The following is a 26732-nucleotide window of genomic DNA, read 5'->3' as shown; positions in this document are numbered from 1 at the left end:
CCTTATCATTGACACCCCCTCAGAAAAACAAAACAAGGGGCTTCTCATGCATACGTTGGACGAGTAAGTACTACGCTGAAGTGACTGATACGTCACGTGATCTAGTTTGATCGGGATTAGATGATGAGAACTGAACTCTCTCACTGGTGCTGAATTTGACATTGCTCAGTTCAGATTGGCAAAACGACTTTTGAAAAAAGAAAAAAAAAATCTGATTTCTCTCCCCAGTTAACTAAACAAACAACTTCATTTTAAATGTATTCGATGGCAGCTGATGGGCTGTGTTAGTTTAGATGTTTTTATAGATTTGGCTTTAATAGAATAATTGAGCTGTACTGGACAAACCTACACCTATGTAAGAAAATTGTGACACATCTAAGAGGTGGAACAAAAACTCAAAAAAATTAAAAACTTTGAATCAAAAATACCAGAGCTGAAGAGGAAACCATCCTTCAGCTCAGTGATTCTGCACAACATCTAATCATCAGGCACAACAGATACACATCAAAAAAAGGAGGCTACATCACTGGATAACAAACATGCATCAACATTGTCTTAAAAAAATCAACATGCGGACAAATATTCTTAACAAAAATAATTGTTTATTGATTTTTAACCAGCTGAGCAAAAGATTTTGGTACCTTTGAACAATTATTTTTAAATTATACGACACTAGCGATGTAGCATGTCTCGCTAAGATTTCTCAGTACCCTCTGCACTGTGTTGCTCCACAACACACATTCACCCTCACCAGCAAAGCAAACCCATGGCTTGAGTTGAGCAATTCACATCAGTCAATTGCAAATATAAGGCACTAACATGGAAAGGATACAAACTGATGAAAATCTCTCATCCGATGATATGGTGCAAATATTTACTTGGATTGTTAGCTACGTTTTCTGAATGATGAAAAAAAAAAACAGATCAAGCTTACAGCAGTTTTTTTTTCTTTTTTTGGGGGGGGGGGGTTACTTTACAGAAGATGGGAAATGATGCTTTGAAGTTCACTGACTTTTCAGCTCAGTGAATGAGCAGACAGTGGTTGGCATGAACTTAAGAAAAAAATGTATTTGTGTGTGTGTGTATGCATGTATCTGTCTGAGTAAGAGAGAGCACACATACAGTGTGTGTATGTGTGTGTGTGTGTGTTTTCTTCAGGAGACTAATCTGTGTTTCAGAAACTTGCTGGCAAAAAGTGTAAATCCACCATTTTACCATTTTATGTAATACTAAACATTTTCATTATATGTTTCATATTTCACAAAAAAATAAAATAAATACAGTATACAAATCAACTCTTACTAATCAACTGTTGAATTCAGTCTTCTTAAGTGGTTCAAACTGGCTCTCAGGACAGAACAGCTGCCCTCTATTCCAAAAAAAAAAAAAAAAAAAGACAACATGAAGTCTAAAGCAATTTCTGACCCATTTGCGAAATACATAAACCTATGAAATCACTGAATTTAAGTTTGAGGGGGCGGAATCTGACATTACAACGGTAGTCTATGATGACTGGCATAACAGAAGGGACTTGGGGGCCCACGCAGCTTCTGTCAGATTTCAGGGCAGTGCCACCTTGGCCCTTTTCAGCCTCAACCTCATTTTAAAGTACAGGTACATGCTGAGCAGACACATCGCAGAGAGCAAATAGAGCAGCAGGCACAGGCTGATGTCCAGTCTGGAGAAGCCGACACTGAGTAGGGACATCCAGCGCTTCTCGTGGGACCGCGGGTACAGTTCGGCCTCCGCTTCTTCCTCCAAACCCACGTACTCCCCTGCCAACCTCCTCCCTTCCACGGGGAGCTCGTCCACCTCCACCTTCCTCTGCAGGCTCCGTTTCTTAATCCGGCCGGCCATCGCGGCGGCGCGCATGGCTTTGGCTTTGTAATGCTGGTTGACGAACGAGTCCAGGTCCACTATGTCCTCCTGAGGCTCCCGTAGTTTTAGCCCGATGATGCTGGGCCTGCGGAGGCGTCTCGTCGGCTCGACCTCTCGCCTCGCGCCGACCGGCCACCACGCCCGGTCTGTGGATTTCGCCCCGCCCCCCGGCCGCGCCGTTCCTGCCCCGTCCAGCTCGTCTTTCTGCGCCGTGCCTCCCGCTCCTTCCATCTCCTCCTGACCCGCTTCTTCTTCTTGCTCCTCCTCTTGTTCCTCCTCCTCCTCCTGGACCTCCTCGGCCGCGGCGGGGACGTCCTGAGCTTCCCTGGCCCTCCTTCTCAGGGCCTCCTGCTCCTCTCTTTCTGCAGCGATCTGTTCTCTGTGATTCTGGAGCACCTGGGTCTCATCCTCCAGGTAGTCGTACAGAATGTGTTCAGAGGAGAAGTATGATCTGAGGAAAGCCAGCACCTCCTCATCGTTCCAGGAGTGCTCTCCTTTTCCTCTCACCCCATGGCATCTGGGACACTGGTCTGGGGAGGGCCACTGGATTTTGGGGAAGAGGGGGTCCTCACTCAGAGCGCCTAGAGAAGATAAATAAACACAGAGTGAACTGAGAGTCAAACAAATTATGTGAGTAACTTCATTCAGCAGCACAGTAAAATTCAGAGAATATAAAAAAAATAAATAAATAAAAAGTAAAAAAAATCAATACTAACTTTGGTGTCTCGTTTCATTTTGTGAGGATGTGTTTGTGTGTATGCCTTCTTGACATGTATTGATGCGGATTTGCGCGTTTCCACGAAGCTAAGGTACGTGAGTGTGTGACAGGGCCTAAACATGATTGATAGCATAGTGGGCTGTCCCTGTGGGAGGTTTGTGGAGAGAACAGATACGGTAGAGAAAGACAGGATCACCTCTCTGCCTCACCCCCCTCCACACATGTCCCATAGACCCTAACGCTCTTCTTTTTTTTTTCTCTCCCCTCCGACACCCCTCGGAAGAGGACCACCATCTTCAAATTGAATATGAAAGCAGGCACCTCTAAGGGAGCTTTCCTTTTAATGAATTACAATTTTTTTTTTTTTTGCTTTACATGTTTTCTTTATTCACCCCAACCCCTCCCCCCCTCCACCAACCCCCCCACCCCCTCCCTCAACCACCACCACCAAATAGAGGCATCTGCTAATAAATTGCTTGTCGTCAATGGGTGGGATGGGAGGTGTGTGTGTGTGTGTGTGTGTGTGTGTGTGTGTGGGGGGGGGGGGTGTTTCTGTCACTTTACTGCGCTGTCAATTTACATCCCACCCCGTCTATCTGCCAGATTAATCTCGGTCATATGCATGTGTGTACGTACTCCTCCGCGGGCGGCACTTTACATAAGAGATACATCAATTTTACTGTGTCCTGCCGGAATCCGCTCCCCCTTTTTTTTTTATACATTTCACTGTCACTGCTCTCATATCGGCGCCACCGTCTTCACGTGACGCCACTCCCCCTTCCGATACCTCAATTTTAATCACTGTCCTTTCGTTCCGAGGGTGACTTTAGCGATGCCACTGTTGATGTTGACACAAAAAGCTTGCTATGAGAACGCATTAATATTCATGGAATATGAATATGTATACTATAGCTGTCGCTGTCAGCATAAATGCTGCCAGAGGAGATGTGTAGAAAGACACCACAGTACTAAATGGTAGGGCAGGCAAGGAAGGAGGGAGGGAGGGAGGGAGGGAGGGGAGAGATTACGGACTTTTAGTCTTAATCTACATAGAACACAAACAAATGCATGAAGTAATCTTCTCTCTAGCATTTGTGTAAGAGAGAGAGACAGAGAGAGAGAGAGAGAGAGAGAGAGAAAGACAGAAAAACGAAGAGGAAGAAGACAGCTGCTTATCTTTCATCTGTAGACACGTGTCTCTATCTCTCCCCTGTTGACAAGTAGCAACAGTCAGAGGCAGACAGAGCCGCTGCAATGCTGGGCTTAAGGAGCCTGCCCCTCTGTGCCAGTTAAAATTAATTGTGTCGCCGTGTTACAAATAGGCCCTTCTTTCATGGCTCAGTGACCATGAAAAGGGAGGGGGAGGTGGGGTGGGGGATCTGCTAAAGAGGCACACTTTAAGGAGGAGGAGGAGGAGGAGGTACTCCCGAGGGATGGGCGAGATGAGAAACAAGAGGCGTGAGGAGCAGAGGGAGAAAAGGGAGGGGGCGGGGGGATACTGCTACTCATTGCCATCAAGCCTCTCCCCCCCCCCTCCCTGCTCTGACCCAAAACAACTAACCACCCCTCCCACTCTCAAGGTCCTTACCCCCCCCAAACCTTGCCACACTCCACTGTTTCAGTCACTTGGGCCTGGGAGGAAGGGGGGGGGGGGTACAGAAGCTGGAAAAGGCTTGATGCTGGCGGCACGGCGTGTGCCACCTGCTGTCACAGGCATCTTGGGAATTCTGAGGGAGGGCCATTCTGCTGGATTGTTGCCATATCAATTGTCAAGCCTAGGGAATGACTCCCAAGGGACAAAAAGGGGACGGAAAGACCTAATCGACAGGAGTGTCTGGGGACCAGGGAGAGTCGCTGGAGGGGACATATGTGTACTTTTGTCCAATTATTCATGACTCTTACTAAGCAGCGAACCAGACAGGGCAATTCCCATAGAAGTTACAGGCTGCGTAACAACTGACTTAACAAAATGTATTGATGAGGGTTTTAATCAATTAACTGACTTTATGGCCCTGATGGAGTTAGACTAAGTAACTTGTCAGAGGGCAGTGGAAAATGTTTAAAATACTCTAACAAGGAAAAAAAAAAAAAAAAGGGAGAGAAAAAAAAATTCCTGTAATGATGTGCATGTGTGGGCAGACTCGTTTACAGAGGATAACTCAGGTGGAAAACATTCAAAGTAATCTAACAAAAAAAAAGAAAAGAAAGAGAAAAAGGACTGTAATGATGTGAATGTGTGGGCAGACTCATTTATAGAATCTAATTCAGGTGGAAAACATTCAAGCAGAACAGGAACACTGAGAGGTATTTTATCTTTACAGTCACTGTCTGCACCACTTGTACTGAACAATACTTAAAACCTCTATGCAGGCAGAGAGAGAGAGAGAGAGAGAGAGAGAGAGAGAGAGAACGAAAGAAGGAAAGAAAGAAAGAAAGAAAGAAGGAAAGAAAGAAAGAAGTTTGAGAGAGAGTGAGTGTGTGTATTTGTGTGTGTGTGTGTGTGTGTGAGAAAGAAAGAAAGAAAGAAAGTTTGAGAGAGAGTGAGAGTATGTATTTGTGTGTGTGTTTGTGTGTGTGTGAGTGAGAAAGAAAAAGAAAGAAAGAAAAGAGTGTGATGGTGAGTGTTTGTGTGCATGTGAAGAGAGAGAGAGAGAGAGAGAGACAGAGAGAGAGTGTCTTGCAGGGAGAGAGGGAGAGAGAGAGAGAGAGAGAGAAGGAGCACGAGGAGGGCATCTCCAGCTCCTGGGAGGAGGGCTAATCCTTAATCAGAACTGGAGCCCTAGACAGGCAGAGGAGTGAGGGACAGCTGGTGTCTGCCCAAAGGATCGCTGAATTTAAGGGATTTAGAGCCAAGGAGCAGAGCTAGGGCACTAAGGCTGGGGGTGGCAGGGTTGGGGAGGGAGGGGGGGGCACCAGGCAAAAACTTATGGTGTTCTCTGTTTTTCTTTTTGGAAAAACAGCCAAAAACTGAAGGTGATCTCTGTTTTTCGTTTTGGATCTGTGCACAGGAATGATGAAGTGGGAGAAGTCATGAGTGGAGAACGTATTAAAGTAAGAATTTCTTGAGGACGCTGAAGGAGCACCTGTAGAGAGGCAATGTAGACAGTGTTACCTTCCTTTATCAATCATAAACGCTGTCAGGTTTTCCCCGCTGCCAGAACGCGCGGACACGGAACAGAGTCGTGAATAAGTGTAATGTGGGCGGGTTCCAGCGTCCTCACCTGCCAGCCTGTTGTTGACGCGGTTGTGTCGAGACCAGAGCCAAAGCACGGCGTTGCTTAACGTGTTCACACTGTGCATACTCTCCGCGGCCATGCCCTCAAAGTGCGCGGCACACTCCCTGCAGCCGAAAAACGAGCGAACGTAGCTCCTCATGGCCTGCAACACCTCGCGAGGGTCTTAGGAGAGAGAGAAAAGCAAAGAAAGAACATGAAATTGAAGAATGTTTTACATATACATGTAAATATACATACATATATATATATATATATATATATATATATATATATATATATACATACATACATACACACACACACACACACACACACACACACACACACACACACACACATATATACACACACTCATACATAGAGCATACATACGTACATTATGTAGCACACATGCGGAGAGAAAGAGAGAGAGACACAGAGAGACAGAGGGGGACAGACAGAGAGAACAGTAAGTCCTCACATGCGGAGAGAAAGAGAGAGAGACACAGAGAGACAGAGAGGGACAGACAGAGAGACAGAGGGGGACAGACAGAGAGGGACAGACAGAGAGACAGAGGGGAACAGACAGAGAGACAGAGGGGAACAGACAGAGAGAACAGTAAGTCCTCAACGCAGTACACATCTCTATCCGGCAAGTTCTGACACAGCGCACAAGATAATGGGGTCAGATGTAACTGGGCGGAAGTCCTCTTGGCACAGTGCTCTGCTTCTGTTGTGCTTTACTATAAAGCTTTACTCTTTCTTCCCCCCACCCCCCCTCTCTATGCCGAGGAGCACGGATGGGAATAATCCAGAGGGTCCACACGAGGGACAGATGGACACCCGCGGCCCTCCATCTGCAGGTTACATCAACTTCCCCCTGTCCTCCACGCACCCCTCCGCTCCCCTCTCCTCCCCTCCTAAGCTACTGGATTAACCCTGCAAGAGGAGGAGATCTCTGTTCAACCCCTTCTTTTATTAACCATTCAGAAATTCCACTAATCTGAACAAATCCCCCGCCCCCCTTTTTTTTTTTTTTTTTTTACCTGCAAACAATTAGGAACTGTTTTCAGCTGCTTTGCTAGAGCTTAAAAAGAGTTTAAAAAACAACAGTGTAAAAACAATAACAACAAGTCCTCCTGCGGGAATATGACACCCTTACATGAGTTTTGTGAGTTTAAGTGGGGTGGGGGGGGGCATTAACGCAGCGGGTCAATGGGACAGACATTCCAAGCTAATTTGTTCTCAAAGACCCTCTCAAAACATGGTCAAAGACCACCCTCTCTGCCTCCCCCAACACACACACATACATACACATACACAACTGGTCAATGCAGAATCCCTTGCACACAGTATGCTAAGCTCATCTTAGTAAAGGAAATCAGGGAAGGAGCTTGCTCTGGGAGGTGGATGGCAACCCCTGTGTGTGTGTGTGGGGGGGGGGGGGGGGTTGTTGGGGTCAACCGCAGGGCAGTATTCTCCATTGACACACAGTTCCCTTCTGAAGCTCAACTGTACGTACTCTCATCAGTGTAAAATCCATTCTTGACCACATAACCAAAAAAAACAACAACAAAAAAAATCATATTCTTTGCATTGGTTTAACGAATCTAACCCGTAACGATAATTACAGAATTTCAGCATGTAAAGGTTCACATTTTTGAAATCAAATGTACAGGAGAATGTGGTAAAAATGTTTCATTTTTCAGGTGAGTAAGGTCACTTTCACACTGTACCTGAGCTTGCTGTGTTTTTGGCCTGGACAGTCAAGACGTGGAAGAGGGTCCATACAGAGCAGGGGTAGCCTCTGAGGTGGGGCTGGGAGCCCTGACAACCCACCCACCGCAGAACATCAGGCAGCACTGCGTCCGTGTTCTAAACACACACGAGCACGCACGCACGCGCGCACACACACACGCACACACAAACATACATGCACGCGCACATACAAACACACGCAAACACACACACACACACACACACACACACACACACACACACACACACACACACAAATCAATGGTAGGTTCTTAACGCCGTAGGTTAAATCCTCTCATTCAGTAAACATCAATCAGTTTTCAGTCGCTCAGTCTACAAAATGAAATAGATTCAAAACAAAACACACTTTCGAATTACAGAAGAAATGTTTTTTTTCTTTTTAATGGCAGTCTGCCCCACACCGGTTTCACTGACATCACAACAAAGCACCTCATTCTGAGGAAAGACTGAAAACGCTGACTTAACTGAACACCATTCTTTGACTGAACACAATTCTTTGACTATGGTCTTTCACTCTCTCATTCAGAGTCATTCACTGTGGGGCAGGGATCAGAGAATCGGTGATTGACAGAATTATTGAGAAGTCGATTGGAGGGAGTCTGAGTGTGTATATGAGCTACTGATCTCCCTGACACGAGTCCATTTCCTTAAGGGAGTTGCTTAGTACGTCCACATTGATTCATTGATTCATTGATTGGTCTGCTAAAAGCTTATGATGTCAGTAAGTGACCTCTCCAGTTTCCTTTTTTGTTTTGTTTTGTTTTGTTTTGTTTTGTTTGGCTTGTGGAGGCATGCATGTTTTATCCAAAGAAAAACATAACACAGGATAAATACAGGTGGGGGATTGCTCTGGAATTCCATTAGTCACTCTCAAAGTCATAACTGACTTGCAAAAAGTGTAGGCTTGATGTTCCTGTAACATAAATGAAATATCTGTAACACAGATATACAAATAAAAAAAACCCCTACATCCAAATAAATCCAGTAAACATATAAAATGACACGAGTTATTCTATTATTAATTTCTTAAACTTAATTTTTTTTCCCCCAGCACAAAAGGGGGAGTTCAAAAGTACCCTTTCCTGACCTTCATCTTCCTTAGATAAAAGGTTAATGGTTTAAAAAAAAAAAAAAAAAGGGGGGGGGGTTGTTTACTCCTCAAACTGACGATCACCAAGGAGACAAATACTCCTGGTAGATCGTACCGGAACAGTTCCTGTGTCTAGAGGTGTAAATATTTGTGCATTTGACCCTAAGGGGTACGTCATGGTTTGGACTTCAGGCTCAAGGTGTCTGTCTGACAGAGAAATCCTTCCTCACAGAATATGGCCCCCGGTGTGATTCCCGACCCGGAACATCCTAAAATAAAGCAGTCTCACCTCCACTGTGCGATCCAGGATGTCTCTAAAAGCGCTGTATTTGATTTCTGAGCCGTGCTGACTCTGGAGCCAAATGTCCAACGTCTTCAGCAGGCCTCTCACCACCGGCCGACCGGGGAAGTACTACACGTGGAAAACACAGAGCAGACACGCATTTCATTCACAAACAAGGTCTAGAGCAATTTCCTTTTAAAACGTCAAAATAAAATACGGTGAAAAAATTTGTTTTTATAGAATCCAACCGGCATAATACTGAAATAATCTACAGTGCGTTAGAAACACTTTGTTCTGTTCCCTTAGGAAGAAATAACTGGGCTGTTTTTATGAATAACAGTCCACCGGTGAGCTATTAAAGTAGTTAGAAAACCAAGTGCTGTCTGTTGCAACTCTCATTCTTCTAGTTGTCAAGAAAAACACTGCTCCTCGGAGACACGCGATAACAGGAGAACCATTAGTTTTGTATTTGAGAGCGGCGCTGACAGAAACGCATCAGCCACAGAAAAAGACAGGCATTAAAAAAAAAAAAAAAACAGAGCCCGCTGATTCACAGGGTCGAGTTACTTCCGATCCCGGTAGGTCGCCGCGGGGCAAAAGATCACGAGGAGGTTCCATTAAGACAACTGGAATGAGCAAAAAACACGTGGACTTAATCCCACCATTCTAAAGCGCTCGTTCTTGGTTGGAGAAGCCATGTCTGAGACGGCATATTGCCATGACAACAGCCTGTCTTGTGTTCTAAACTTAAGCTCAAAACCGGGGAGGATCTCACGAAGCCACTTGAAACTTTTTCCCCTTCACAAAGGCTCTCCCCTACACGAGACAAATTACGATTGCGCGCACTCATACCGTCCCACTCTTCTCAAGGAGGTACTTAAATAAAAAAAAAAAAAAACAGACAATCACAACAAAAACAAACTAAGAGGGCGAGGCACAGTTTCCTCAGGGAAGGTTATCGATACTGACTCCATTCCTCCGACAACAACCAAAGACGGAGAATGTTTCTACGGCTGTGACAGGACACACGGAATTACAATAAGCGGCAGTGTAATTAGACGCTATGAAGCCTGCGTAACTACGCTGAGGTAATGTCCAGGAGGAGCAGCAGGACAGGGCAAATGGATGCACTAACTCACCCTGGACGCGTGCCAGTGCTGACCTTTCCCTTCTTTCCCAGCGTTGGGCCACGAGACCGTCGGTACCACCCAGAGGCAGAGGCCAAGGGGCCGCGGGGCCCTCGTTAGCCTCTCCCCGCCCCCCCCCCCCCCCTCCCTCCCTCCCCCATCCCAAAGGTAGACCTTTTTTTTTTTTTTTTTTTTTGATTTGTGCTCCTTCAGTCTTTTCAATTTTCTCAGGCCATCTGTTCAGCGCAGAGAAGCTGGGCCTTGGGTTCTATTCATCACTCTCTAATGGGATCTCCATTACACACAGTTCACTTAAAAAGGCCCCCGCTAAAGATTTACTCAACCCAGACGCCCCACTCTGCTCTGATTTGTTTTTCTTAATCTGGGAGATTCGGCCAAAAAGAATGCGTTTGGGTATTTACGGCCGCGGATCTCCGGTCGAGCCATACAGGTGGGGAGGACCACGATGGCCGGTCCGCGCAGCTGGGCGAGGTAAATTGGTTTAGCGAAGGAACAGGTCGCTAGCCTCTAAACCAGCCAGAAAAGCTCATTATCAGATGCTTGGATGTGACAGAGGGTAAAATGGGGATAGTTCAGACAAAAGGCTTTGTTTGCGAGAGACAATCTCAGCCCCTTTGGTTTTAAGATTCTTCTCTCCAAGCGAATTTGTTGATTCACTATAAGACTGAAGTCAATTACAAATCATTGCAGGAAGGACTGATTGATCTGAACTTCTGAACTGATCCGGTGCTTCAAGCAAATCAACTCGGAAAGAATTTGGCAGGGACTTCATTTCCGACTCTTTGAGGAAACGGAGATCCTGGGAATGTCCAAAATGACCAAGGGATAGACAGAATACAGTTACATTTAACGAATAAAACTGACTTCTCAATGTTGAAATGCCAGCCTTGTTCAATAATAAAATCATGGTTGAGTTGGTATACTCAGTTGGGCAGTCTTCCCAACATCTGTATTTTCATAAGGTAAGGCTTCTAACTATTACTGGCAACTGGAACAATTTGTAGTGAGAAACTATTGTTCATTTCATATCTACCCTCATCTGTCCCACAATTTCTAGAAGATTCCTCCTTTCCTTGCCTTCCAGTGAACCAGTGCTGTGGTCACGTTCGTAACATGCCCCGAGACTCTGCCTGGGCTCTGCATTCACAGGCCCTGGTACAGCGACGCTTCTGTCCACCCCTGCATCCTCAATGCCCCCCCCCCCCCCCTCCTCCGCGCACAGGCACTCACACACACACACACGCACACACCCTCTCATCCTCTCTTAGGACCATGACAATCCACTTCACCCTGGCAATATGTCATCTTAAATCCGATTAGTATCAGCACTTGAGAAACCGCAGTCTCCGCGGAGAGATGTTCAAAAGAGAATGCATCTGTCGGCTTGGCCTAGGGAAGCCGTCTTTAATCCTCCCTCGCTTGACCTCTGGGACCAATACACACGCCACAGAGTAAAAGCTGGCTAACAGCTCCCCTGTCTCTACTGTGGCAAGAGAACAACTAGCAGACCGGTCTGTTAATCGAATCACAATAGGGTTTCTCTCTTTTTTTTTTTTTTTTTTTTTTCAGCGGTTCCACTGTACCGCTACTGGATTTTGAGCTGCAAGCCCTTACACTCTTATATGGTGTTTCCACACTTTGGACACACAGCCTTATGCTCCTGAATACTTACTAAAAGGTGGAACTTAGGATTTGAGCACATGATTTGCTCTACCTAATTCTTTATTTTTTCTGTCTCTCTCTACATCTGTCTGTCTGTCTGTCTCTCTCTCTCTCTCCCTGTGAGAGGCTTCTTTCAAGAAAGCATGACAGCAGTAATCCTAAAACCCCATCAGTAATGCCCTCATCCCTCCAAGATTCGCCTCATTAATCCTCAAATACATGTTAGGATTCATAAATCCGGATTCCGCTTTAAAAAACATAGTTCGAGTTACGGCGCAACCGAGGAAAAAAAAAAAATATTAAAACAAAATAAAAGCCTGACTGGCCTTGCGCTGATGCTTACGTACGTCTAGCCTGTGTGGGCTGAGCCGGTTAAAACGTTCACGGTGTATCACCTAACTGAGACGCATGAACTCTCAAGACACAGAAAAAAAAAACGCCATCAGGATCATCCCATTAAGCAAGTGGCTTGAAGAGCGTAAGACTCTTATTTTGTTTTGCCACACAAGTAATCAAGCTAACTAGCCTAGCACAAGAGCCATTTGGACAGTCCAAGCAATGCGCAACGTTAATGTATAAACTTGTTTCTCATTTTTGTCATGAATCAAATTTGAATCTTTTTTTTTTTTTTTTTTTTTTTGCCTAAGCAGGACTAAACAACACCTCTTTGTTTGCGGGATGCTGCACGACACACAGCACCCGTAAAAACACGGCCAAGACGTCTAGGCAGTCAGAGGGCCGAACCCCTCGACAACAAGGACGTCCTGGAAGCAACCCAGCTAAAATACCACAGGGACACTGAGCTATTGACAAAACAAACTGGGGTGGGTGGAGGGAGCCAAGCGCCCCCCCCCCCCTTCTAAAATCATCCCTAGAGAGTCAGAAATAATCAGAGAGATTGGTGACACCGCGCCGGGCTGACGCAAAGCCAATAAGAGCAGGCTTGAGGAGGTCATTGCCTTGGACCTAATCAAAGAGATCCCTGGCACGCCTCTGTTCAGGGAGCCACTGACAAACCGGGCCTCCTGATCAGCACGCGTCCACGGAAACAGAGGGGTGGTGAAAGTACCCAACTCTCTATACACCGGGGAGGGAAATAAAAATGTCTAAAACACCCCGGAGAGCTATCGGTGGTCTTTGTTGTTCAAGGAGCAGCGTTCCGACTCTCCAAAGGGCGCTTGGCAGATTTACACTGATCAATGTAAATTCTGAGTGTGTAAGACTAAGTACTTATACAAATTGTTTTAGATTGAATTTTTTTTTTTTTTTTAAACATTTCGTTTGTCTGTAATAGAACTGAGCATATCCATTCAGTCACCGCGATTTTGAAACGTTCCTATTGATTTATTACAACGAAATTAATTTGACAGATGAAAACTTTGTATCATGTTTTGAAGGTTTCCCCAAATTCAGTTTCATGCCAAATCTGTTTCTTGGGATGTACTGACTGACTTTTTGACAAAAGTTTCAGGGTACTCTGTTTTATGAGCTTTGATAAAGTCAACAGAACAAAGAATTGACCAGGCTGACATCATGACACAAGGAAAAAGAAAAACTCTCGCTTTTGACAGGCATAATAAGTGAGTCTTTCTTTTCCCAGTTAGTCTAGTTACTCAGATAAATGGCACATTTGCCCCCTGGTGGTCAATCAGCTGTACTGCATTTGACTCATCAATGCCCTCATCCTAGCCTTGAAGTCATACATTCAGTGACAGATAGTGAGTGAGTAAGAGGTCATATATACTGGTGTATATGCGTATGTGTGTGTGTGTGTGTGTGTGTGTGTGTGTGTATATATATATGAGCATCCGCTCACCTTGGCTAGTACCGACATGTAGCGTTTTAGAGCGGTCAGACGTTCTCCACTGATGACAGGATGAGATGCCACCTCCACACGCAGAGAATAGTGAAGAGCTGACTCCAGATCAGACATGTACACACGGGAGCTGCACACAGACAAAGTCAGAAAACATGAGCAGCCCTACTAAAGTGAAACTGGCCATTTTTCTCAGCACTACAAATTCTCCCATTTTTATTTCCCCAGGTGCAGCAACAGTACACGCTATTTAAATTGCTACTAGCATAATACAATCATTTTTAAGAAATCTCTAATTAGTAGGGTCGGTAGTAGGGACATGGTTTCAGTGTGCACCACACTGAAAAAATGTATCCAAAATAGGGGAACTTAGCAGTTATCTATCTAGATTGTAGGGTGAGTCCACTCTGTATGAAAGCAATATCTGATGACTAAATATTGTCAACTCTGACCTGTTGAACAGTCTCCATTGCTCCCTTGTTGTGTTCTTGATCAGGTCAGTTATGGTTTGACGTGGTTTACCTGAACGCACTACCCCAGGGAGCCTCTGGAGGGCGTAAGTGTAGAAAGCACGGGCTTCACTTTGCCTGTGAGAGAAAAACAAAAATTGACGAGGTGGTTTGGATGCATTTTTCATAAACTTAGAGAGACATGATTCATTTTCCAATAACACACTAGTAAAATACACTAGGTATTGGTTTTCAGCAAAATTTGATTTCGAGCGAAAGAGAGAGGATTTGAGTGAGTTACATAAACTGAGGGGCAAAGTTTGGGAATGTTATAAAAAAAATTGCATTTATCGAAATGCAACAAATCTAATCCCTAAAGTCCAGAAAAGGGGGCAAAAGTCTGAAGATCGATTAAATAAGCAGAAAAATGTCCAAAAAAAAAGAGAGATAATCTCATCGGCAGAGAGAGCTTCAGCGTGTCTTAAAACGACAGGTGAGCTCCCGCGTTGGACCGCTTAGCCTCCTCTCTCTTTTCCCGAGACGAACAGATGGTGCGTGGGGAGGTGGGAGCGACGGAGAGATACCATCGCAGATCATTACCCCCTCTGCTAACCCTGGCAATGAAACCAAAGAGCGAGAGAGAGAGAGAGACACGCATGCTGTCTTGCTGTCTGTATCTGCCGCTGCTGCTGCCACGCTGAGAGAGCACGAGCAGTAAGGCACCGTGCGTGTCCGCGGTTGGTTGGGGACTCAATCAGACCCCTCTGGGGAAACTACGTTTTTTTTTTGGGGGGGGGGGGGGGGGGGGGTCTCAAGAGTCCAGAGGCACGTGTCTGAGAGGTTGGCGAGGGAGGAGTGGGAGGGCATCATTCACCTGGGAGAGAGATACCCCCCCCCACCCCCCAATCAATCATGCATTCAGCTTTGACGGCACACCATCTGGCGCTGCGTGGAACTGGGAACCGCTTGGCAGGTGAATCATGGAAAAGGGGAAAGCTATTGTTTCCACGCAAGAAATTAAAAACCTTTCTCCCTTCTGTACACTGCGCTGAAGGTAGAGTGGAGTGAATACATAAATCAGTCATAAATCATTTCTCTCTCTCTCTTTTTTTTTTTTTTTGCATTTGTCATCTGAAAGGACTCTGCTCGCATGCCAAGTTTTTCAAATAAGCACAACAAAGCAAGAAAACACCAGATTTATGCACTGGCTGAGAAATCATCGTGAAAGCATTATGATATTGAATAATTGCATAGATTATAATTTTATGATCCCATTAAAGAGGCCAGATGTTTAGGGCATTTTATAAATAGCTGTGCATAATAAAAGTGAGAGGGAGATCTGGATGAAACAATTGCTCAAATATTGAGCTATCAAAAATAAAGGAGAAAGGAGAAAACCTGTCTCCTCTTAGAGTTAGAGGTCTAACGTGTGCTTTAGTGAGAGGAGAAGGGAAAGCTGGATATGACCTGTATGCTCTGTCTCTCTCATACACTCACCGACACACATTCACAAACACACACACTCCCACACACTCTCACACACCCCCACACACTCCCCCGCAAACCCACGCACACCCACACACAGTGACCCATAGAGACCCACAGAGAGACAAAGAGACAAACAGCACTTACACGTGGAGCCTTGAGAAGTTTCCGGCAGAGTAATACAGGTAACAGGAGGGAAAATCCTTCACTCCCAATTTGGAAACAAGTCCCTCCTCGGTATTAAGCACTCGCCTCACTGCTATATTCTCATACTGAAGCAGATCCAAGGTAACCTGCCAAAGTCAAACATATACAAACTAACACTGCATTCTGCAAAGAGAACTGCCTCAATCTGCATGGAGGCACTCACCATACTGTTTAAACCCGATTACAGGCTTTGTCTCATAGTACATTAAAGGGCAGCGAACGGGTTTTATTGGTGATTCAGGGCTTCTCTTAGGCCATATGCTTTTTGCGTCAGCTCTTACGGGATGGTGTGTATCTCACCTCTCTGCCGACGTAGGAGTCGTCAGTCTCAAACACCAGAGCCAGGTGCTGCACGTTGTTGGTCTCAAAGAAATGATCGATTTCTGTTTCACTGTGGTGAAAAAAACGACAAAAAAAAAAAAAAAGGTTGCGACAGATGACCAAAAATTTGAAAGGTCTGAAAGCGAACAAAGGTAGCAAGTCATGTGTCTGTTTTCTATTGGTATTTCAAAACGAGCGGAGAGAAACCGAAAAGCGTGAGGGTTAACAGGACATGCATGACAAAACCTTTCATTATCAGTATGATCACTAAAGTCGATTTCAAAATAACTCAAATAGAACATCCCTCCTTGACCCTAATAAGCGGCTTAGAAAATGAATGAATGAAGTCGAGCATCTCCGTGTTGGTTTTTCAGGCAGAAATGTTTATCGTTAAACACACAAATGCTCTGTCACAGAGCAAATGTGGACTGGAGAAACCTATTTGGCTTTTTTGGCTGAGAGTGCGTCAGACCAAATACAGCTCTTGTTTGCAAGTATGTATGTCAAAGTGAGTCAACAACCTACACTACACACACACTGTCGGTCATGTCACGATACTCCGAAGGAGGAAGTTAACCTACCGGTGTTCTCAAGTGTATTCTTTGACGCTCACCTGGCTGTCTCTAGCGGTGGACAAGCTGGAGGCCATGTTTCCTCGTGTGTATGAAGCTTATCGATAATAAGATGACGCAAACCCCTCACATCCCTTGAAAACCCTGTAGGCCCATTGAGACAGAATGGAGAAATTATGACTTACATATTGATATATGACAATTCAAACACACGTATACAGTTAATCGAGTATACATGCAACAAAGCAGAGTTAATAAAGTATTTATGCATGTTTGTGTATGTGTGTACATGGGTTTAATGTGTATTTTTCAAAAAGTTGAATGAATCTTGACTATAAAGTAGCTCATTATAAAAACATTAGGTGGTAATGATTAATCTGACCAGCTGATAAATGTATTATTAGAGACTCTGACAAGTTGTGGAGGCAAGGCCTTAAAAGCAAACACTGGAATCTGAAAGTGCTGATTCAGGAACAAAAATGAAAACAACGCAATACCTCGCAAATCTTCTCCTTTGGACTCCTTTTTCGAGTATGCATGGAAAAACTGAAAAAGGTCAAGAGGAAGACAAGAAAACCACATTACCTGATATATCTACCGCCAGATGCACAGCTACACAGTTCTGATAACCAGAGCAAACTCAGAGAGAGAGAGAGAGAGAGAGAGAGAGAGAGAGAGAGAGAAAGAGAGCCCCTCCCCCCCATCCCTCTTTCACTACAAATCAGTTACAGCTGTGGCAGCTTTCTTCTCTCCCATGCAAAATGCCCATGCTTTTCAAAAGATCTTCACTAACTGAAAAAAAAAGCCCTTGAAAAGCAAATCCACAGATAAATGCTGAAAAGACATATGGATATTCATCATGTGGACTAATTCTCATTATTCATGCAATGTTAGAAAATAGCTCTCTTCTACCAAAACAAGCCAAAACGATGTCATACTTATCTAGAGTGAAATGAACAATGGTCGCATTGACCGGCCAGTTACACCAGCCACTGGTGCATAGCGCTGAAAAGTCCCGTAAGCTTAATTTCAAATGGGCTCACGTTGGAAATATGAAAAGAATTTCCAAGAGCACAGCATGTATTTAAAAGATGGTCTACACATATGACCATGAACATGATTCAAGATTACAGTTGCATCAGAAATCTACTAAGGACAAACATTGCACAAAGAATGACATATTCCACTTGTAAAAAGTTGATTGTGCTATGTGTAGTGCCCTTTAAGCTTGGACAAAGGCCAGGTTAGGGATTGTCAACTCTTATAATAGACCATGCATCAGCACAGAGTACCTTCTCCAGCAGAGTGACAAATAATTTCAACTATATTCATCATCACAAACACCCCTTAGTGAGAAGGCAAATGAAAAACACAGGCCAAAAAACAAGATGATCTAAATATGATTTCTATACACGATGAAGACATATTAGAAGTGGAAATTCAGTTTGCGGAGAGTTCAGCGCGCCAAGGATACCGTGCGACATAACGAAAAGTTCTCTCTTAATCAAAATGTAATAAACAATGCTTGCATTGTGATCCGTGCACACCCTACCTTCAGCGAGGGGTACCCCGTGATGCCAAAACGCGTGCACACAGTCGTGCCTTGCTCATCAGCACAGTCTATGGCTGCCAGATCAATCGCTGGCTTCCATTCTGTGAGAAACATGTGCACAAAGTTAAAAAAAACGACAGACGCTTTTATCTGAGAGAGAAAAACATGGACAAAAAGAGACCCAAGACACTTAACGACAGTATAGATATCACAATGTCTGCAGAAGAGATTAACATCTTCCAAACGACCTGGATTAGTTACAAAATACTTGGCAAAGTACGGTAGTGTTTTTCAAATCCAGCTGTGGAGATCCACTGGACAGCAGATTTCCAGGTAGTCCTGAACTAACGGTACTCATTTAACTATTTTAAGCGATGGCCGACATGACATGCCGTGTCAAATGTATAGAGACTGTAGAAAACTTAATTCTGGTTTAGTGACTGACTTTCCTTTAAGTGGTGCAAAATGACGATGCCGTCGCCTTGGCTGCGATCATAATTTATACACAAACTGTAGACTTTTGTTATAAATATGCATTTAAACAGGGCAGGGCTCGCGAAAGGGTTATGTGTAGGACAAAGTGTAATTCACCCGTAGCCTACCAGTAAGAATTGTTTGCTGTCGCGACACAGAGTAATTGTGAACTTCGTGATACATCCGTCCTCTAAATAAACAAGCCATTAATTGACCAGTAATATGAATTTGAATTAAACTAATGGCCATACCATCTAACTCTACATGCATCATTAAAGACAAGGCCTACAGTTCATCCTGTAGTCCACCCAAACCTACTTTTACTGGCAAAACAGAGTGAAACATATTTAAATGAAGTGTGCTACAATAACTTCAAATAAAGCTAAAAGTCATTTGCAGCACCAGGGGCGGGTGACAGGATACTGGGGAGTGAACTTCCAAATCGCATTATATGCTCTAATAACCACTGAAAGAACACAGCTATGGAGCGAAAGGTAAAGCCTAGTTCATAATAAATATGAAAAAGTTTCTCATCTCACAATGATTCAACAATGACGGCGTAAAAATTCACAGAGTGCAGTTTGACAGACCATTGTTTTTAACATTTAGTGCGAGACATCCATCGGCGCATCAGTTTTACAACAAAACAGTTAGCTAACGTGCTGGGGCAAAGGGATAAGCCATAAGTAAGGAAGACAAAAAATACTCCTTACTAAATATTCTCTAGTAAAACAATTCAAATATTTTAATACACCGGACTCATGTTTTGTGTTTGTGCAGACAATACCAGCATTTATCTTAGGAATTAAATTACCCGTTTATCAGACGTACCTCTTCAAGATCATTACAGTTATTTTATGACGATAAACAATTTACCAACCTTTTATATTTCGTGCAAGACTTTTCCAAATTGGAGAAAATGCGACACAATGCCCGCACCAAGAAGCGTAAAACTCTACTACGAGAGCGGCTGTGGAATTAAATAAAACGGCGTCCACATTTTCCGGGGTTAAGAGGATAATCTGATCAGACGCTGTGTACAGCCCAGCTTCGGCAGGAAAGGGAGACAGAAGACAGGTATATGCGGTAATTAACAACGATGTTTTAAAAGTTGTAACAATTCCCTTCACAAAACGAGACGTGGCACGGCAGCCGCGCCGCGCCATCTTCGCGTGATCCCCTGCTGAAAATGTTCCAGTTAAACTTGTGTATTAGAAAGTGATAGAAAGTTTCTTCCCTCTTGGTTACTCGTTGAGAGCCCTCCCACTTCGACATTCAATTTAGCACTGCAAACTTTCCAACTGCAGTCCATGTTGTGGAGACAAGTCATCCATATAGCGAATTCAATTCAGATGACCCGTGTGTTGTTGTCATTTTGAAATGTGTGTCAAGAATGCTGATAACATTTCCTGTTTTGTCGAAAACAAGCACAGGGCACATCGTATATCATGCCAACCTATCAGACAATTACTCGTTGTCTGGATGACTGACCTGGCACAGAATTTTTAAAGAAACCAACAAGTGTGTCCATAAATAAATGATGACCTCGCTATGTTTCAGATTTTAAACATAATTACTCAAGCATTTTTCGCACTTAACACACAAAAGTATTAATACGTGTATTGACATTAATAGGAGGTTGATCCATTTCCTCATCATTTACAAGACCAACTGTTTTTGTGCCAGTTTAACTAAACCGCAACTACATGCTTAGCCTTTCGCTAATTTCTCAATGTACACTTCACGCCCACATGGTCATTAGGGATTGAGACAACGTGAACGCGGACAGCTGAAAAAGAATAAGGATAACCGGTTTTAGCAATGGTATGACGTTTTCCCTGCTATGATGCAGAACTTCAACAGTGCTTCGTGGGAAATCGAAGGTAAATACTCATTTGATTCTTTTGTTAAGAATCGCCCTGCAGTCAAATATTTACATAATGATTTGCGTCTCAGGCCACCTGTCCAAAGTTTCTGGCTGTGCACTTTCAGCACGTACTGTGGAAACAATCCTTCATGCTCTCTAGGATTGATGCCTAAAACCAAGGAAACCGTACACATTCTTGATGAAGTATTATTATCATCAACTCCATCTTCTGACAGTTTGTGTGAACGAAATACCAGTGCAAAAGTTGATTACAGTCACACGCTTCAGCAAAAGAACTGGAACATCAAAAAACAATAACAACAGAAAGAAATGACTAAAATGATTAAGATTGAGAAGTAATGAATGCTTTATTTACAATTTCGAAGATCAATTTAGTTTACAAATCCCTGTATACTATGTACATATTTGCAGAGAACCGTGTTATTCTACAATTTTTTAAAGTTCCTCAGAGTCGGGTGACAAGGGATGATGCTCTACCATATTTACAAAGATGAAAAACAATTTTACACATCTTCAAGTGCACCTGTGTAACCCCAACACAGTTCATCATTATAAATAATCACACACTTCAGAGATGTAAAAAGTAAAAACTGATTATCAAACCATTTGTGCCACTTCAATATTTTTTTCCCCCCTCTTCCTCCAGCTCATCACTGTGCCTTTACATATACACAACAATCATTGTCACATCCAAGTAGTTTAGCCGATTCTTTGAACGAGGTAGACACACGTGACAAGAGATTGCTACTTCTGTACCGCACGCTTTTTTTTCCCCGATTCGGCATCATCCTTAGGCCTATCTGACGAGTGATTAACGCAATGACATCTGACATCCACAGACACGCTGCATAGCTGAGTTGAATTACATAATCCCTTAATTTTTAGCCACGTTAAATGACAAAAAAAGTAAGAGCGAGCCATTGCCCTCATTCATGCTGTAGGATGACGCTATGGGGGCTGAGGACACAAACTGTTTAAGAGAACACGCATTCAAGGACTTCAGTGAGGGCTAGTCTAACACTTAGGACTTGGTTTTGTTCTTAGATCCAGTTGACTAACATTGCTCTATCGCTTGATTTGCGTATATACATCACAGTATGTCACAGTATTCTTGATGGTGCGAGTCGGTGAGTACAGAAGATGGACTCTATAAGCCCTTGGACACACAGGGTTTTCCATGACTGGAGCACAAAACACAATGACTCACACACCTCCTTAATAAAATGCAAAACCACTGCGTACGTGACAATTACAAGGTGCTAGGGTGGAGACTACAGAGTTTTTTTTTTCCCCCTCTCCAACTGGATGCTAGTCTGCATACATATAATCTAATCTTGCACAAATACTTTCTTTCTATGTCATCTACTACAGATTTAGAACTCTGACAATGCTAACATTTTTCATTGACAAAGGTTTCTAACATTAGTTAAGAGACAGAGTAAGGCAGAAGTGGAAGTCTTGCCAAAATGGCGGTACAGTATCGTCTTACAGTGTGAATAGCAAGAAGGTAGCTCAACGTGTTTAGAAAACGGCAAAGCCAAAAGGACTTTCGGAGTACAGACATCAAAAATAAAAATTAAAAAAAAAAAAAAAAGGCTGGGATAATTTTGTGGCTCAATGAGGTGAGTCAACATAGAACCAGAGAGGCACTTAAAACGAATGAGATAAAAAAGGCTAATTTTAAGGCTAGAATCCAGCAAGATCATAATCAATACTTTTAAAATAACATATTTGAACTTTCTTGGCATCCGTTTTTTGTTTTTGTTTTTTCTACTGCCAGGTTGTCATCATCGAGAAAGTGACAGCAAAAACCATATCAAGGACAGTGCTCATAGCCATTGCCTTTAAAAGTCAGGCTGTTAAACATGTTAAATACACATCTTTTTTTTGCATTTGTTTTTATATTACTATGGAACAACTCCCTTTACATTTTATTGCCATTTTTCACATTCAGTTATACAATTTATTTCTGTGAAAGGTAGACTAATCTCTTCAACGTTTTAAAACATTTCTCACAAATTTAAATACAATTCATTTTTTTTTCCTTTTTCAAATAAATTAATATAACAATAGCGGCCAACATTTTGTGTTTTGCTTTTACAATCAAATTGAATCTATCCCAATAAAAACTATCATCTTTTTTTTTTTTTTCCTGGGTATCACCTTATTCCCAAAATGTCTATTGAATTCCTAACACAAGACCTGGTCACACAGAGGAACAGTCAGTTATATAGCAGCAATGAGAAATTTAATGCAGGGCAAAGCATAGGCCTACCAGGGACATAAGGACTAAACCCAGTGGGAAGGTTTGCCAAAGGGATGGCTGTGCATTTTCACATAACACCAAAAGGCTGCAGTGAAGAGCCTCCTGATGGAAACGACGTTCTCCACAACTTGCTTCAGGGCTTAAAAGAAGGCTGAACACAAGAACCTTTTTCTGAACCGGGATGTTGAGGAGATTAGACCGAATCTGCGTGCGCGGTCTTCAGTGCAGTGGGCACCTTAAGAGATACATCTCTTGAGGTATCGACCTCAACAAACGGCTCTTTTGGATCTTTTCTCGTGAATTTGAGACAGGACTTCAACCGTGTCCTTCAGCAAAGCGTCGAAGATACCATCCGCCAACTGCATCTTGACATAGAGCTCATCTTCATCATAGTTCACCCACTGTGACTCTTCCTCATGCAGCTCTTGAACCTGAGAGGAACATGTTAATTATAATTAAGGGTTCTTACACCCCAAATGGACAAGTGCATAAACTGACTTCATATTCATAAACCTCCATATTCATATATTCATATTATGTTCATGGTACGCTCTGTTATTTTCTTACCAGGATATGATCAACCCTGTCTCGCTTCTTTCTTCCAAATTTCAACATTTTCTGCCAATCCATTTTATGATTTTGGTCCTTCTTCAGGCCATACAACTTCAGCACCTCTGAAGTGACAAATTCCTGTAATAAAATGGACCACGGAAATGGAAGTTGAGTACACACTGCAGATATGTACATCTTACCAAAATAAAAAGGGACCAAAAGTGTTGTACACACACCTGAACTTTAGACATGTCATTAGGACACTTCACTCTGTGCGAGTAGGATGAACTAACACGACGGGGTTTCACCCACTGTGGTTGAGCACTATTAGGATCTTCTGCAAAGATCTCCTGGATGAGTTCCCATGACAAATCAAATACAGCCTACAGGGTGGAAGAATATGAGGGGGGGGGGGGGGGGGGGGGGGGGGGGGGGGGTGTTTGGGAAGACGTTAATTTCAGTTGATATTCTTAACTCATTTGTAGTTTAAGGATTTATCACACAGGGGACTTCACCTGTCTGTAGCTTCGTTTACAGCAAGCCTCCTGGTCTTCGGTGTCACTACCCAGGAACTCTTTAGAGGCTTGAGGCTTAGAAGCATCGGTCAGCGTCTGACAGCCTTGGCCCAGGTTACAGCGTGTCCAGATCTCCTGAGTAGCTGCACTAACCAGTTTCTCTACCTCAGGAGCGGTGTGAGGCACAATCATGACTGGTTCTTCAGGAGTCTTGGCCTGCACAGGCAGTTCAGGTCTGGGTGGGGTTTTGACCTCTCCTGTACTCAGGCCTAGGGAGCCTGTGAGGCCCTCCTGCTGCTGCTGCTGTTGCTGCCTTTTCAGCTTCTGCTGCTCCTTCCGAGAACTGAGGCCATAGTCCTCGTCAAACCAGTCCGGCTCCTCCACAAAGTCCAACAGCTCTTGGTTCAGTTCCAGCTCTGCCAGGCGCTTAGCCAACTCCTCTTGACCACTTGCCCCCAGCACAGGACTCTTCTGAAAGGGGAGAGGGAGGGGAAACACTTTGTTTAACCTACTACATTACAGTTGGACGATTTCGACAAAATGTATCGGCTTCTACCAAAGGGACAAGTGAGATTTTTTTTTCTGAACTCTGTACTTCGGGGTCACATCAATAGAGATGAAATGCCAGTTCAGGCATTACCCCCACTTTATCAGCCTACCAGTTCAATCATTTACTTGATTGTCTATCAGTGCAACTTGCAGAAAAGACTAGATATGGCACAAAGGATTCTAAATAAACTTAAGAGATAAACTAAGAGGTTAGGTACCCATTTTTGAAAAGTATTTCGAAGTATTTAAATCACCACGCAGGGTGGACACATGAACTCACCGGGCGGTTACAAAGCTCTGGGGAAGCCACTTCCTCTTGCTCATCATCGAAGAATGTGCGAAAACTGTCTACAGATCTACTGGATGAAGGCCTGAGCAGGGAAACCTTAACCCCTCCGAGTCCATCATCCTCATTGACAAAATCCCCTTTTATCTGGTTAGCAGCCATTATCTTTTCATCTTTATTTTTCTTTATATGTTGGAACTGCTTCACAGCATCCTTCACAAAGTTGTCAAGGAGTGTATCTGCAAAAGCATCCAGGGTTTTCCTCTCGTTCGAGTCTTGTTCATCTACCTTCGGAACAATCAGTTCCTCTGAGGAGAGAGAAGCTGTCCCCTGGTGGAGATCCACTGTGGACTTGTCAGTCCCTGGTGCCTGGTTTTTGGATGCAGCTTTGTCAAGGTCAGCAATCTGAAGACCACCGTCATTAGCTGATGCATCTTCAAACTCCAGAATAATATCTCTGCTCCCTCCATTAGGCACTGGATGCTTGTCTCCATCCAAATTGTCAAGGATCTTGTAGTTAATATCACTCAAGTCAAGGTTGAGGTTTGATTTTAAAAAGTTGTCTTTTCCTGAAGAGGTCAGTTTTGTCTGGAGTTCAACTGGCTTATCGGTATCATCAGAAGATCCCTTTTCACTAAATTCACTTTTGTTAGACTTCTCCTCTTTTTTATTCATCAGATTCCTGTCTAGTGCCTGATTCTCTGAGCTGTGCTTCTTGGCCTTCTTGTTAGACTGCTCGTCAAAGGAGTCTTCATCTTCTGTGTTATCACTGTAGGTTTCAAACTTCTCAGGTAGATGAGATATTTTGTCCGGAGGGGCAAAGATGCCATGACCTTCTCTGCACTGGAAATACACCACATCATCATATGTACCGTTGTTACTTCCCTCAGATTTGTCAAGCTCCACTCCAGCCCAGAATCCATTGGCAAAGTTAGTCTGTCCCTTGAATCTTAAGGTGCCTGGCTGAACATTGCTCACTAACACCCTATCTCCAACACTGAAGCTTGGCATTTCATCTATCTGAGAATGTGGTGTTTGGGATGGCATAGACGTTGGGACCTTTTTGAGGTGGCTGGTGTCTTCCTTGAACTCTTCCCTCAAGTCACTGGCCTGACTGTTAAGCTCCACAGGTTTTTCATGATGGAAGCTGCCATTGGTGGTGCCTGATTTAACACTGAGCTCCTCTTCAATTTCTTCCTCACTGCTATAGAATGGGCTCTTGTAGGACTTCTCTGTGTTCTCTGCAATGGACGGGGAAGCAGGCTTTGACCCTTTTTTGTCCTCCCTCAAAGATGACTCAAACGAGGATTCAAAGTCATCATTATAACCAGGAACTGAGGGTGAAGATGCTTGCTTGTGATTTGCTAGATCTGCTGTGTTGGACACGGTCTCTAAGTCAGGAGTATAGGAGCGGTCTACGATTGAGGGGCTTTTCTCCGTAGACTGATGGTCTGGAATTTGAGGCTTCTCTACGGTGGACAGATTTGAAAGTGGTTCCTTGAACTTTGAGTCCTTTTCTGAATCAACAGAATCGTCTCGTGTTGACTCTTGATGGTTCCTCATTCTAGACTGGTTCTCTTCTCCAGATTCTGGGGAGTCCTTATGCTCCAGAGAAGGTAGCTGTGGGGAAGATGCCTGCAGGTCCAGTTTGAACAGGGGTCCAGAATGCTCACCTGACTGAGAATGATGCTCATTTTCAGATCCCTCAGACTTCACAAACTCTAGCTCCTCCACAACCTCTGACCTGTGGCTAGAGATGATGCTCTCGTCACCAGAGTCAGTGACCTGTGGCTTTGCAGGCTCCTCCTGGCCAAATCCATGCTCTGAGAAATGACTGGGCAAAGGCTCCGGTGACAATAGGCTCTTTAGACCAGTCATGTGTTCAGGGCTTCCCAGAACTGGAGTAGGGGTGACTGTAGGAGGATCCTCATCTGAGGAGATATCCTCATGCACTGAGGTGTATTTACTGTGTTCTGATGCTGTGGGATCATCTGTAAACGGATCATGGGTAAGTTCATATCATAGTT

At 43.8% G+C, this 26732-nt stretch overlaps 2 protein-coding genes across 2 annotated transcripts in view; both read right to left on the bottom strand.

Moving 5' to 3' along the window:
* Window positions 1-585: 585 nt before the first annotated feature.
* qsox1 (quiescin Q6 sulfhydryl oxidase 1) lies at window positions 586-19918 on the bottom strand. Its single transcript, XM_030785098.1, has 12 exons — window positions 19530-19918; window positions 18176-18276; window positions 17121-17169; window positions 16665-16767; window positions 16031-16121; window positions 15671-15816; window positions 14042-14176; window positions 13590-13719; window positions 8970-9092; window positions 7548-7686; window positions 5818-5994; window positions 586-2459 (listed from the first exon to the last, which is right to left on the bottom strand). Exons 1-12 carry the CDS (start codon window positions 19813-19815, stop codon window positions 1561-1563), a joined length of 2379 nt encoding a protein of 792 aa, XP_030640958.1. The 5' UTR covers window positions 19816-19918; the 3' UTR covers window positions 586-1560.
* A 2211-nt stretch (window positions 19919-22129) lies between these two features.
* The window catches only part of cep350 (centrosomal protein 350), a 33051-nt gene continuing 28448 nt past the window's right edge, over window positions 22130-26732 (bottom strand). Inside the window, exons 35-39 of the mRNA XM_030783797.1 lie at window positions 24700-26696; window positions 23871-24341; window positions 23592-23738; window positions 23371-23493; window positions 22130-23234 (exon numbers count right to left, since the gene is read on the bottom strand). Of these exons, the coding sequence (XP_030639657.1) occupies window positions 23070-23234; window positions 23371-23493; window positions 23592-23738; window positions 23871-24341; window positions 24700-26696 (2903 nt within the window). The 3' untranslated portion in view covers window positions 22130-23069. The remainder of the gene's footprint in view (window positions 23235-23370; window positions 23494-23591; window positions 23739-23870; window positions 24342-24699; window positions 26697-26732) is intronic.

Source organism: Chanos chanos, chromosome 9 (genome assembly GCF_902362185.1).
Source record: "Chanos chanos chromosome 9, fChaCha1.1, whole genome shotgun sequence".
Classification (NCBI taxonomy): Eukaryota; Metazoa; Chordata; class Actinopteri; order Gonorynchiformes; family Chanidae; genus Chanos; species Chanos chanos.
Note: the sequence above shows the minus strand (reverse complement) of the source record. Positions and strands in the feature narration are given on the sequence as shown.